General features: G+C 40.2%; 1 protein-coding gene across 6 annotated transcripts in view; it reads right to left on the bottom strand.

The window, feature by feature from the left end:
• The window catches only part of CEP95 (centrosomal protein 95), a 66,069-nt gene that overhangs the window by 26,266 nt on the left and 26,981 nt on the right, over positions 1-12,822 (bottom strand). For 4 of the 6 annotated variants that reach the window (XM_081219726.1, XM_081219724.1, XM_081219725.1 and 1 more), the window contains 5 exons: positions 8,669-8,800; positions 7,235-7,428; positions 5,351-5,463; positions 5,027-5,156; positions 3,852-4,005 (listed from right to left, as the gene is read on the bottom strand). In XM_081219726.1, the coding sequence (XP_081075852.1) occupies positions 3,852-4,005; positions 5,027-5,156; positions 5,351-5,463; positions 7,235-7,428; positions 8,669-8,800 (723 nt within the window). The remainder of the gene's footprint in view (positions 1-3,851; positions 4,006-5,026; positions 5,157-5,350; positions 5,464-7,234; positions 7,429-8,668; positions 8,801-12,822) is intronic. The other 2 variants (XM_081219723.1, XM_081219722.1) reach the window with 2 other exon arrangements.

The raw sequence follows: 12,822 nt of genomic DNA on the forward strand, positions 1-12,822 counted from the left end.
ATATAGCAGAGGGAGGAACACCCCCAAACTCTTTCTACGAGGCCACCATCACCTTGATACCCAAACCAGACAAGGATGTCACAAAGAAAGAAAACTACAGGCCAATATCACTGATGAACATAGATGCAAAAATCCTCAACAAAATACTAGCAAACAGAATCCAACAGCACATTAAAAGGATCATACACCATGATCAAGTGGGATTTATTCCAGGAATGCAAGGATTCTTCAATATACGCAATTCAATCAATGTGATACACCATATTAACAAATTGAAGGATAAAAACCGTATGATCATCTCAATAGATGCAGAGAAAGCTTTCAACAAAATTCAACACCCATTTATGATAAAAACCCTGCAGAAAGTAGGCGTAGAGGGACCTTTCCTCAACATAATAAAGGCCATATATGACAAACCCACAGCCAACATCGTCCTCAATGGTGAAAAACTGAAACCATTTCCACTAAGATCAGGAACGAGACAAGGCTGCCGACTCTCACCACTCTTATTCAACTTAGTTTTGGAAGTTTTAGCCACAGCAATCAGAGAAGAAAAGGAAATAAAAGGAATCCAAATTGGAAAAGAAGTAGTAAACCTGTCACTGTTTGCAGATGACATGATACTATACATAGAGAATCCTAAAGATGCTACCAGAAAACTACTAGAGCTAATCAATGAATTTGGTAAAGTAGCAGAATACAAAATTAATGCACAGAAATCTCTGGCATTCCTGTACACTAATGATGAAAAATCTGAAAGTGAAATCAAGAAAACACTCCCATTTACCATAGCAACAAAAAGAATAAAATATCTAGGAATAAACCTACCTAAGGAGACAAAAGACCTGTATGCAGAAAATTATAAGACTCTGATGAAAGAAATTAAAGATGATACAAATAGATGGAGAGATATACCATGTCCCTGGATTGGAAGAATCAACATTGTGAAAATGACTCTACTACCCAAAGCAATCTACAGATTCAATGCAATCCGTATCAAACTACCACTGGCATTTTTCACAGAACTAGAACAAAAAATTTCACAATTTGTTTGGAAAAACAAAAGACTCCGAATAGCCAAAGCAATCTTGAGAACGAAAAACGGAGCTGGAGGAATCAGGCTCCCTGACTTCAGACTATACTACAAAGCTACAGTAATCAAGTCAGTGTGGTACTGGCACAAAAACAGAAAAATAGATCAATGGAACAGAATAGAAAGCCCAGAGATAAACCCACGCACATATGGTCAACTTATCTTTGATAAAGGAGGCAGGAATGTACAGTGGAGAAAGGACAGCCTCTTCAATAAGTGGTGCTGGGAAAACTGGACAGGGACATGTAAAAGTATGAGATTAGATCACTCCTTAACACCATACACAAAAATAAGCTCAAAATGGATTAAAGACCTAAATGTAAGGCCAGACACTATCAAACTCTTAGAGGAAAACACAGGCAGAACACTGTATGACATAAATCACAGCAAGATCCTTTTGGACCCACCTGCTAGAGAAATGGAAATAAAAACAAAGATAAACAAGTGGGACCTAATGAAACTTCAAAGCTTTTGCACAGCAAAGGAAACCATAAACAAGACCAAAAGACAACCCTCAGAATGGGAGAAAATATTTGCATATGAAGCAACTGACAAAGGATTAATCTCCAAAATTTATAAGAAGCTCATGCAGCTCAATAGCAAAAAAACAAACAACCCAATCCAAAAATGGGCAGAAGACTTAAATAGGCATTTCTCCAAAGAAGATATACAGACTGCCAACAAACACATGAAAGAATGCTCAACATCTTTAATCATTAGAGAAATGCAAATTAAAACTACAATGAAATATCATCTCACACCAGTCAGAATGGCCATCATCAAAAAATCTAGAAACAATAAATGCTGGAGAGGGTGTGGAGAAAAGGGAACACTCTTGCACTGCTGGTGGGAATGTGAATTGGTACAGCCACTATGGAGAACAGTATGGAGGTTCCTTAAAAAACTAAAAATAGAACTACCATATGACCCAGCAATCCCACTACTAGGCATATACCCTGAGAAAACCATAATTCAAAAAGAGACATGTACCAAAATGTTCACTGCAGCTCTATTCACAATAGCCCGGAGGTGGATACAACGTAAGTGTCCATCATCGGATGAATGGATAAAGATGTGGCACATATATACAATGGAATATTACTCAGCCATAAAAAGAAATGAAACTGAGCTATTTGTAATGAGGTGGATAGACCTAGAGTCTGTCATACAGAGTGAAGTAAGTCAGAAAGAGAAAGACAAATACTGTATGCTAACACATATATATGGAATTTAAGAAAAAAAAATGTCATGAAGAACCTAGGGGTAAAACAGGAATAAAGACACAGACCTACTTGAGAATGGACTTGAAGATATGGGGAGGGGGAAGGGTAAGCTGTGACAAAGGGAGAGAGAGGCATGGACATATATACACTACCAAACGTAAGGTAGATAGCTAGTGGGAAGCAGCCGCATAGCACAGGGAGATCAGCTCAGTGCTTTATGACCACCTGGAGGTGTGGGATAGGGAGGGTGGGTGGGAGGGAGACGCAAGAGGGAAGGGATGTGGGAACAGATGTATATGTATGACTGATTCACTTTGTTATAAAGCAGAAACTAATAAAAAAAAAAGATAGCTGCATCTCCATGTTCACTGAAGCATTATTTACAACAGCAAAGACATGCAAACAATGCAGTGTTCAGTCAATGGATAAAGAAAATGTGATATATACACAATGGAATATTATTCTGCCACAAAAAAGGAAATTCTTCCATTTTCACAACATGAATCATCCTTAAGGGCATTATGCTAAGTGAAATGAGTCAGACAAAGACAAATAGTCTATGATACTACTTATATGTGGAATTTTAAAAAATCAAATGCATAAAATACAGAGAAGAACAGAGTGGTGGTTGCCAGAGGTAGGGGGTATGAACGATGGGTGAAATGTGTGAAGTTGTTCAAAAGGTAGAACTTAGAGTTATAAGTTCTCAGAATATAATGTACAGTATGGTGACTACAATTAATTGTGTATTTGAAAGTTGCTCAGAGATTACATCTTAAAAGTTATCATCAGGGCTTCCCTGGTGGCACAGTGGTTGCCTGCCAACGCAGGGGACACGGGTTTGAGCCCTGGTCTGGGAGGATCCCACATGCCGCGGAGCAACTGGGCCCGTGAGCCACAACTACTGAACATGCGCGTCTGGAGCCTGTGCTCCGCAACAAGAGAGGCCGCGATAGTGAGAGGCCCGCGTGCGCACTGTGATGAAGAGTGGCCCCCGCTTGCCACAACTAGAGAAAGCCCTCGCGCAGAAACGAAGACCCAACACAGCCAAAAAAAAAAAAAGTTATCATCACATAAAAAAAACTGAAAGTATGTGAAGTAATAGATGTTACCTAAACTTACTGTGGTAATCATTCTGCAATATACATATATATCAAATCATTATGTTGTACACCTTAAATGATACAATGTTGTATGTTAATTATATCTCAATAAACCTGGAAAAAATAAAAATTAAAAATAAATAAAAACAGAGATATGAAGAAAAGATACCAACTTTGAGACAGTAATTCCTTTGAGGTAAAGAAAAAGAATGTGGGGAGGAGAGAAGAGATTTTAACTCTTTATTTCTTAAACACAAGAAGTGTAAAGCAAAATATAACTGTTAACATCTGCTACTTCTAGATGGAGATACAGGTATTTGATCTTATTTTTGATGCTTTCACATATTTCTGAAATATTTTAGAAAGAAAGCCTCAGATCAGAGTAGCTAAGTGGCTTCTGGGGACGCCCTTAACCCGGCCTGAGGTAGGCACCTGGCCTTTGCTTCTTTGGCCCGTACTCCACGATGCTGTCACTATGCTGAGACAGTGTCTCATCATTTCCACTTTCCACCTCTTCATTTCCAACATCCTCCTCTTCAAAGCTGGTCTTTTCTTTAAATCGATCACCCAGGGCACTTTTTAACATCTGTCAAGAAAATTCTTTTTAACATCTTTCATTGACTTCAGCAGAATGCAAGTTGGAAAGATTAGACAGATATAACCTTTAAAAAGTTTTCTCAGAAAATTAAGCCCAAGTTTAGACACAAATTTTCAGATGCTTATGCATAGTTTCTAAAGGATATATATATATCAGTGCCATGGACTATTCAGTTTCAATAAACTTAAGAGTAAGTCACATAGGGATTTAATATATTTATTCAATGATACCCCCAAACTACAGTATTTTGTGAAAATCAGAGATCCATCTAATTTTATACCAAATGTGTCTTTAGTTACAAAGGGAAACAATACAGATGTATCTAAAGATATACGGTTTAATATAATCATTTACACTAAATTTAGTTTTCATCAGAATTCGATAAAAATTTGGGACTTCCCTGGTGGTCCAGTGGTTAAGAATCCGCCTTCCAATACAGGGGATGCGGGTTCAATCCCTGGTTGGGGAACTAAGATCCCACATGCCACAGGATAACTAAGCCTGCACACAGAAACTACTGAGCCTGTGTGCTCTAGAGCCTGCGTACCACAAATACTGAGCCCGTGTGCTCTGTAGCCCACGTGCCACAAATACTGAGGCCTGTGCACTTTGGAGCCCGCACGCCACAACTAGAGAGCCCACGGGCTGCGACTACTGAGCCCACACACAACTAGAGAAGACCACGTGCTGCAATGAAGAGCCCGTGCACCTCAATAAAAGATCCCGCATGCCGCAACTAAGACCTGATGCAGCCAAATAAATAAATAAATAGATGGATAGAATTCGATAAAAATTTGGATAAACCTATACCAAATTTGGTTATATTATAAAAGGCTAGGATATAATTTCTCATCCTATGTCCTACCTGCTTGACTTATGGAAGATTTTCAGTAAGTAAGACACAACTAACTTCCTAGTACCTTAGCTTAGCTCTCACCTTCAATTGTAAAATCACTTAAATGCTCACCAACTATGGCAATCTCAATACAGATTAAAAAACAAGACTTGCCCAATCTAGTTCAGAGAGGCGCTGAGATAGTTTCTCTGATACTGCATGTAATTCTTGTTCTGTTAACCTCTTTCCTGCCCTCTGGGAGAAAGGTGAATCCCAGGATGAGACTGCAGCTCTGTTTTCACATCTGTAATAAAAGTGACCTTGTGACATATTTAAGTAGACAAGTGTATGTACATTACTTAGTTCAAAACTACTGTAATACATGTTTTACCAAATATTCCATACTGGTCTTCACAGCAAAATTTGGAGAGTATACCCTTAACTCTTCAAATCCCTTTGCAGACAGACTGTAAACATTGAAGCCTACAGTAATGTTACCTTTTTCCTTTGGGAAGCTTCCTTGTCCTAGGGCCTTGGACCTGAACTGGATACATTTCCTGTTTGCCATCTTTAGACAACTTGGAAGTTAAGAAAACTCTATTATCTGGTTCCTATTAAAAACAGAGGAGAGTTGATTTGAAAGAGATAAAAGGAAGACACAAAAAGAACATTTTGGGTGTGATGGGAAGGGAGGACCTGTGACACAAAGCTAGGTACCTTCATTCTCCATGTTTTGCTTTTTTTAAAAACACATTTGTCAAAACACTCTATTGATCCCCAATGCCAAAGGATGGAGCAATGTCTATAAACTTGTACTCAAAGAAAAAGTATGGCTCAGCATTGCATTCAAATATAAATGCAAGTGAGGTGTTCTCAAATATAAAAATTTAGGGGTTATGGCTACATGTGGACAATGAAAAAATGATCAAATCACAAGTGGAAAGTATTAAAGTCATTATCTTTCATATCAAGAAGTCAACAGAGGGCCTCCCTGGTGGCGCAGTGGTTGAGAGTCTGCCTGCCGATGCAGGGGACACAGGTTCGTGCCCTGGTCCAGGAAGATCCCACATGCCGCGGAGCGGCTGGGCCCGTGAGCCATGGCCGCTGAGCCTGCGCGTCCAGAGCCTTCCGGAGCCTGTGCTCCGCAACGGGAGAGGCCACAACAGTGAGAGGCCCGCGTACCACAAAAAAAAAAAAAAAAAAAAAAAGAAGTCAAAAGAAACTGTCCAAAACTGAAACAAAAGACAAAACCTCCAAAATATGAATATAAACAACATTTTAAACAATTTATTTCTTAACTTTAGAGGGAATCTTATAGAAGATATTTCTTGTGGTAAAGAAACATTTGATGTTTAACAATCTCTTCAATTTCACTTCAGTATCTTTTTCTTCTATTAAAGTAAAATTAAATTTAATACTTTTTAGTAAATAATTATAATATAATCATATTTTTAAAAAACGTTTAAAATTGAAGTTAATGTCCTGCTCAAGAATTATTTGAAAAACAATATTCCCACCTAACTGCAACCCAGGTAGAGAAAAAGAATATTACCAGCAACTCAGAAGGCCTTCCACCATCCCTGTAAGCCTTTCCCAAATGTAACCATTATCCTATGATCCCTTTTTTCTCTTTTTATCCATCCACCCTACTATCTAAATAGATGCACAGAATGTTTAGAATTATGGTCACCTAATGCTAACTACTTTTTCAGCCTGTGTGAATTTTTAATAATGAGAGTGTATCATTGTTTATAAATTTACCCTTGGCATATACCTGAGTGTTCTTGTTGCTAGAAAGATAGGAACAGGATCAATGTATAAAATAGGATTTTATTTTCAAAGAAGAAAAGAGCGGAAGTTAATAGGCCAAAATGTTAACAGTAGTTCATGCTGGATAATAGGAATATGGATGAAAGATTATTTTTGACACTTTCCTATATGTTAAAACATTTCAATTACTCAATTAGAGACATATAATATGGGTTCTGAAACTAGAATGCTTGAATTCCAATCCTAATTCTACAATTGCTGTGGGACCTCAGACAATATTCTTAAACTCTCTATTTCAGCTTCCCCATGGGAAATAAAAATAGTACCTACTCGAGAGCTGTGCTGTAAGAAGTTTATTGGATACCTGCAAATTAGGGAGAACTGTGCCTGGCACAAAATAAACACTCAGTATGTGTTGGCTCTTACTATTTCCCCTTTTACATAGTCATCCTGTCCCTATCTTCCTAGGGTAAGAATATACAGGTATATGCAGAGGTAAATTTTAAGAAGTACAGTGCTCTGATTAGTGCAGTATCCTTGACTACAATTCTAGCAGAGACGTTTTTAAATCTACAGACTTCTGACCAGTTGAAAGCAAGATTTTCCACTTACCACAGAAAATGCTGTGCCTTCTCCAGTAGAATTCATGGTAGGGGAGCAGTGACTTGAACGCAAGTATTCTTTTCCTATGGGGCAGGGAGCTCGAGGCTCTGAAGGATGGTAAGGTGGATGTAAAGGAATAGCTGATCGGATAGGCTCCCCTAACTTCCTAGCATTTGGGATCGTATCCAAAGAAGGAATTTCTGCTAGTTGGACAAATCAAAGTGGACATTAAGATGAACTAAGAAATAAGAAATAAACCATTTCTAAGAAATAAACCATTTTTTATATATATATATCCTGTATCATGTTACATATACACATACCCTATACAAACATGTTCACACACATTACCTAGAAATGTATTTTAAACTTGATTAAAAAAAAAAAAAACACCAGGGGGCTTCCCTGGTGGCGCAGTGGTTGAGAGTCCACCTGCCGATGCAGGGGACACGGGTTCATGCCCCGGTCCGGGAAGATCCCATATGCCGCGGAGCGGCTGGGCCCGTGAGCCATGGCCGCTGAGCCTGCACATCCGGAGCCTGTGCTCTGCAATGGGAGAGGCCACAACAGTGAGAGGCCCGCATACCGCAAAAAAAAAAAAAAAAAAAAAAAAAACACCAAAATAACAATGAAAATAGGGACTCATCCTCAGTAAACAAGTAGGGACCTAATTAAATCAGGAAGAATGTAATTTTAATGTTATTATCGTAAAAATGCTTCCTAAAAAATTATTTAAAAATAATGAAAAATTGGGCTTCCCTGGTGGCGCAGTGGTTGAGAGTCCGCCTGCCGATGCAGGGGACATGGGTTCGTGCCCCGGTCCGAAAAGATCCCACATGCCGCAGAGCGGCTGGGCCCGTGAGCCATGGCCGCTGAGCCTGCACGTCTGGAGCCTGTGCTCCGCAACGGGAGAGGCCACGACAGTGAAAGCCCCGCGCACTGCAAAAAAAAAAAAAAAAAAAAGAAAAAATGAAAAATTACTAAAAACCTAAATGGCTTGAAGAATAGCTATATAAATTATGGTTCATCCACATGTTATAAAAATAGTTGGCCATTAACAATGACTTTATATAATACTAACCATATGAAAACCTCAGAGACAATACAAAATGAGAATATTTTTCAAGTTATTATAATTTGAAGACCACCAACTGATATCTAATCAGCCTAACGTAACAGACTCTTATTGTCCTAAAGTCTCTGTTTGAGAGGAGAGGATTTAAATAAAATAGCGGATGCAAAACATGTGACCAAAGACCATCTTACAAAGAAATCCGAGTTCATAATTAATAGCAAACATTTACAAATGAGGTCACGTAAAACTAAAATGAATCACATTAATTGTAGAGCAACAAAAGTAAAAAGGCTAATAGCAACTGCCGCAAGAACTATTGTCTCCAACTCACAGCAATAGTCTCAAGAACTCAATGCATTACTACTCACTGTCTTCAACAAAGGACGTCCCACTCTTGGACAAAAAACTAGATGAGGGAGTGTTCAACACTTCTTCATGTGAGTCAGAACATGGTAGCGTTGAGGCTTTTTTAGATTGCATTTCATTAGGATCTTGGGCACCTAGAAAATATTAAAGTAAAACTTTTTTATTGCTGAATATTAGACTAAAAGCTACGAGTTTAATACCCTGAGGATAAAAATATCAGAAGTGACATAATCATAGAACTATGTTGGTCTGATTGCTTGTAATACCAATTACTTTTAATAACTATCAGATAGCAATATGTAATTCTGTAGCCCAGAATCAATTATATAACTTAAAAACAAAGTTTTACACAATGTTTCATTCCTTTGCTTTAGAAAAATAGGTGCCAGACTTGTAACAGAAATGCTGACTGTTGCACGGGTATATCTCTAAACTAGAGATCTTGGCTGGTACCATAATCAAAGATCTGTAGGTCAAACAAATTGTTTTGTCTAATTTTCAAACGCTTAATATTTTGAATCAGCTCTATAATGTTAGTACACAGAGGGTTACATTAAAAATAGTTCTGAAATTGAGGGAATATCCACTTTGCTCCCTTGGAAATCTACAATACACAAACTTCCCATAAACAAAATGGAGTAATGACTTCCCCTCTCTAAATAACTTTCTATTTATCTATCCCTTCTTCAGTTTAATGAAAGACTTCACCGTAAACGTATTCCTCACTTCGAAAGTATGAGAATGCACCCTGAAAACTTGTTGTTTACCGATACGGTCAACTGACAAAATCACTAAATACAGAAAAATTCACCTTGTACAGATCCCCAAATCCACACAATTTATTCCTGAATACTGTACTTTCAAATTTTTGACACTCAACTGATGTCTTTTAAGAATCTGCAAATACATCTTTTTGTGCTCTCCTTTTCCACAATCCAGTGCAATATGACCATTTTCATACCAAAATGTTTTAAGTATGTAAATTTCCCTCCATAGCTTCATATTTCACATGAATATCCTCTAAGACATAATGTTCAAAATTCACAACTTGGTCCTCACTTTCATGATACTGAATTTGTCATCAGTTTGACCACAGACTAATTCATTTTTATCTGGGTCCATTTTTTTCTTCGGCGCCTTGAATAACCATTTCATATCCTCTTTCTTTTTGATGGAATTTCTCCTAAAATCTCATGCTTAGTTATCATCTGGAAACTTTAATTGAAAGTTACATAAATTTCTCTCAATGATCTTCAGACTGTTTTAGAACATACTGTTTTATTATTGCAGAGATTGTGAACTTCTCTACTGTAAGCATTAATAATATTTCAATTAGGGCGTTCCCCGGTGGCCTAATGGCTGGGATTCTGAGCTTTCAATGCCATGGCCAGGGTTCAGTTCCTGGTCAGGCAACTGAGATCCCACAAGCTGCATGGTGTGGCCAAAAAAAAAAAAAAAAAATCAATTATTTAAGTATCTGTATAGTAAATACATCTCATTTACCAAAAAAAAAAAAAAAAGGTCTTCAGTAGAACAAATGAGTGAAGATGGTCAGAAGGTACAAACTTCCACTTATACAATAAGTAAGTCATAGGGATGTAATGTACCGTATGGTGACTACGTTAATACTGTATTGGGGGGGTGCCCTGAGTGCCAAAGGCCTCTCATCCCAGGCTCCTCCATAAGGAATCTGGCTCATGCCACCTATAAAGCAAACCCCAATTCTTGTAGAGGCCTCATTACCCCCTCCCCCATTCAGAGTCACAGAGCAGCAGTGCCTTGGTCCCAGGGGCAGTCCAGATTTGCATAATGGTGAGATCCTGCTGTGTATCCTGTTACGAGGTGCTTAGGAAGGGGTTTCTCCTTACTTATATAAAAGGTTTAAGGAAGCGAGATGGCCAAGATGGCAGAGTAGAAAGACTCTGAGCTCACCTCCTCTAATGGGCATACCAAAATCACAACCATCTGCAGAACAATCATCGATGAAAAAGATAGGACCCTACCAAAAAAGATCTACAACTAAAGACATAAAGAACGAACCACAATAAGATGGCTAGGAGGGGCAGACTTGCAATATAGTCAAGTCCCATCCCCCCCAGTGGGTGACCCACAAACGAGAACAATTACTTTGCAAAGGTTCTGCCAAAGGAGTGAGAAGTCTTGAGTCCCACATAGGCTCCCCAGCCTGGGGGGCCTGCACCGGGGAGATGAGCTCCCACAACATTTGGCTTTGAGGACCACTGGAGATTACTTTTGGGAATCCCAGAGGGCTGCAGGAAATAGAGATTTCATTCTTAAAGGGCACACACAAAATCTACTGAGACCCAGGACAGAAGCTGTAATTTGAGAGGAGCCTAGGTCAGACCTACTTGCTGATCTTAGAGAGCTTCCCGGAGAGGCAAGAGGCAACTGGAGTTCACCGTGGGAACACAGACACTGGCAGCAGCCATTTTTAGGAGCTCCTTCTACCATGTGGACCCTGGTGCTGGCAAGCATCATTGTAGAATCCTACCTCTAGCTCATTAGCGCCGAGACATGGCCCCAACCCAACAGCCTGTAGGTGCCAGTGCTGGGACACATCAGGCCAAGCAACTAACTGGGTAGGGACACAGCCCCACCCATCAGCAAACAGGCTGCCTTAAGATCCCCTGAGCCTACAGATACAGCCTTGGGACACGGACCTGCCCATCAGAGGGCCCAGGACCCAGCTTCAGCCACCAGTAGGCATGAACCAGTCCCAGAATCCACTGGGCCCTGGCCCTGCCCTTCAGGGAGCCTGCTCTAGCCTCTGGACCAGCTTCTCCCACCAGGGGACAGACATGAAACTCAAGAAAACTAGTCCCGGGACTTCCCTGGTGGCGCAGTGGTTAAGACTCTGTACTCCCAATGCAGGGGGCCCGGGTTCGATCCCTTGTCAGGGAATTAGATCCCACATGCATGCTGCAATTAAGAATTTCCATGCCACAACTAAGGAAGCCTTCCTGCTACAACTAAGAAGCTGGCGAGCTGCAACTAAGGAAGCCCTCCTGCCGCAACTAAGAAGCCAGTGAGCCTCAACAAAGGAGCCTGTGAGCCTCAACTAAGACCTGGAACAACCAAATTAATTAATTAATTTTTTAAAAATTATTAAAAAAAAAAAAAGAAAGAACACTAGTCCTGCAACTTATGGACCCAGCCTGCCCATTAGCAGGCCAGACCCTGTGCTGGGACCAGCTGGGCCACAGCCCTGCCCACTAGCAGGCCAACACAAGCTTCACGACACCCCAGACCCCATACTCAACTGTATCAGGAACTGCGCCCCCCCTCCCCACCCCCAGCAATCCAACACAAGCTCTGGGACCCTGGGCTCTGCAACCAGGACCTGGCTCTGTCCACCAGTAGACCAGCACTAACCCAGGACCTGGCTTCACCCACCAGTGGGCAGGAAACAGCCCTGGAATCTTCTAGACCCTGACTCTCCCCACCACTGAGCCAGTATAAGCCCCGGGGGTCCCTGTGGTTATGCAGTTAGCCATCTCATGACCAGCCAACCAGCAGCTGGCAGCCTCTGCACAAGGCAACCAACTGGCCCAGGGGCCAACCAAGCATACCAGACTGCCCACATAGTTAGCCCACCACAACAGAAAGACCCATGCAGTCCTCACAGGGGGATCCCCTAGAGCATATAGCTCAGGTAGGACATACTGCTGGGACACATAGGGCATTTCCAACAAAAGGCCACTTCTCCAAAGTTGGCAAATATAATCAACATACCAGATACATACAAATAAAAACAGCAACTTAGGCAAAATGAGGCAACAGAGGAACATGTTCCAGATAAAGGTACAAGACAAAACCCCAGAAGAAGAACTAAGTGAAGTGGAGATAGGCAATCTACTGGAGAAGGAGTTCAGGGTAGTGATCATAAAGATGATCAAAGAACTCAGGAGAAGAATGGATGCACAGAATGAGAAGTTAGAAGTTTTTAATGAAGAGTTAGAAAATACAAAGAACAAGAAGATAGAAATAAAGAATACAATAACAAATGAAAAATACACTAGAAGGAATTAAAAGTAGACTAAATGATACAGAGGAATGGATCAGTGAGCTAGAAGACAGGGTAGTGGAAATCGCTGATGCTGAACGAATTAAAGAGAAATCAAAAGAAATGAGGACA

This window comes from Mesoplodon bidens (assembly GCF_964165515.1).
Source record: "Mesoplodon bidens genome assembly, chromosome: 19".
In the NCBI taxonomy this organism is placed as follows: domain Eukaryota; kingdom Metazoa; phylum Chordata; class Mammalia; order Artiodactyla; family Ziphiidae; genus Mesoplodon; species Mesoplodon bidens.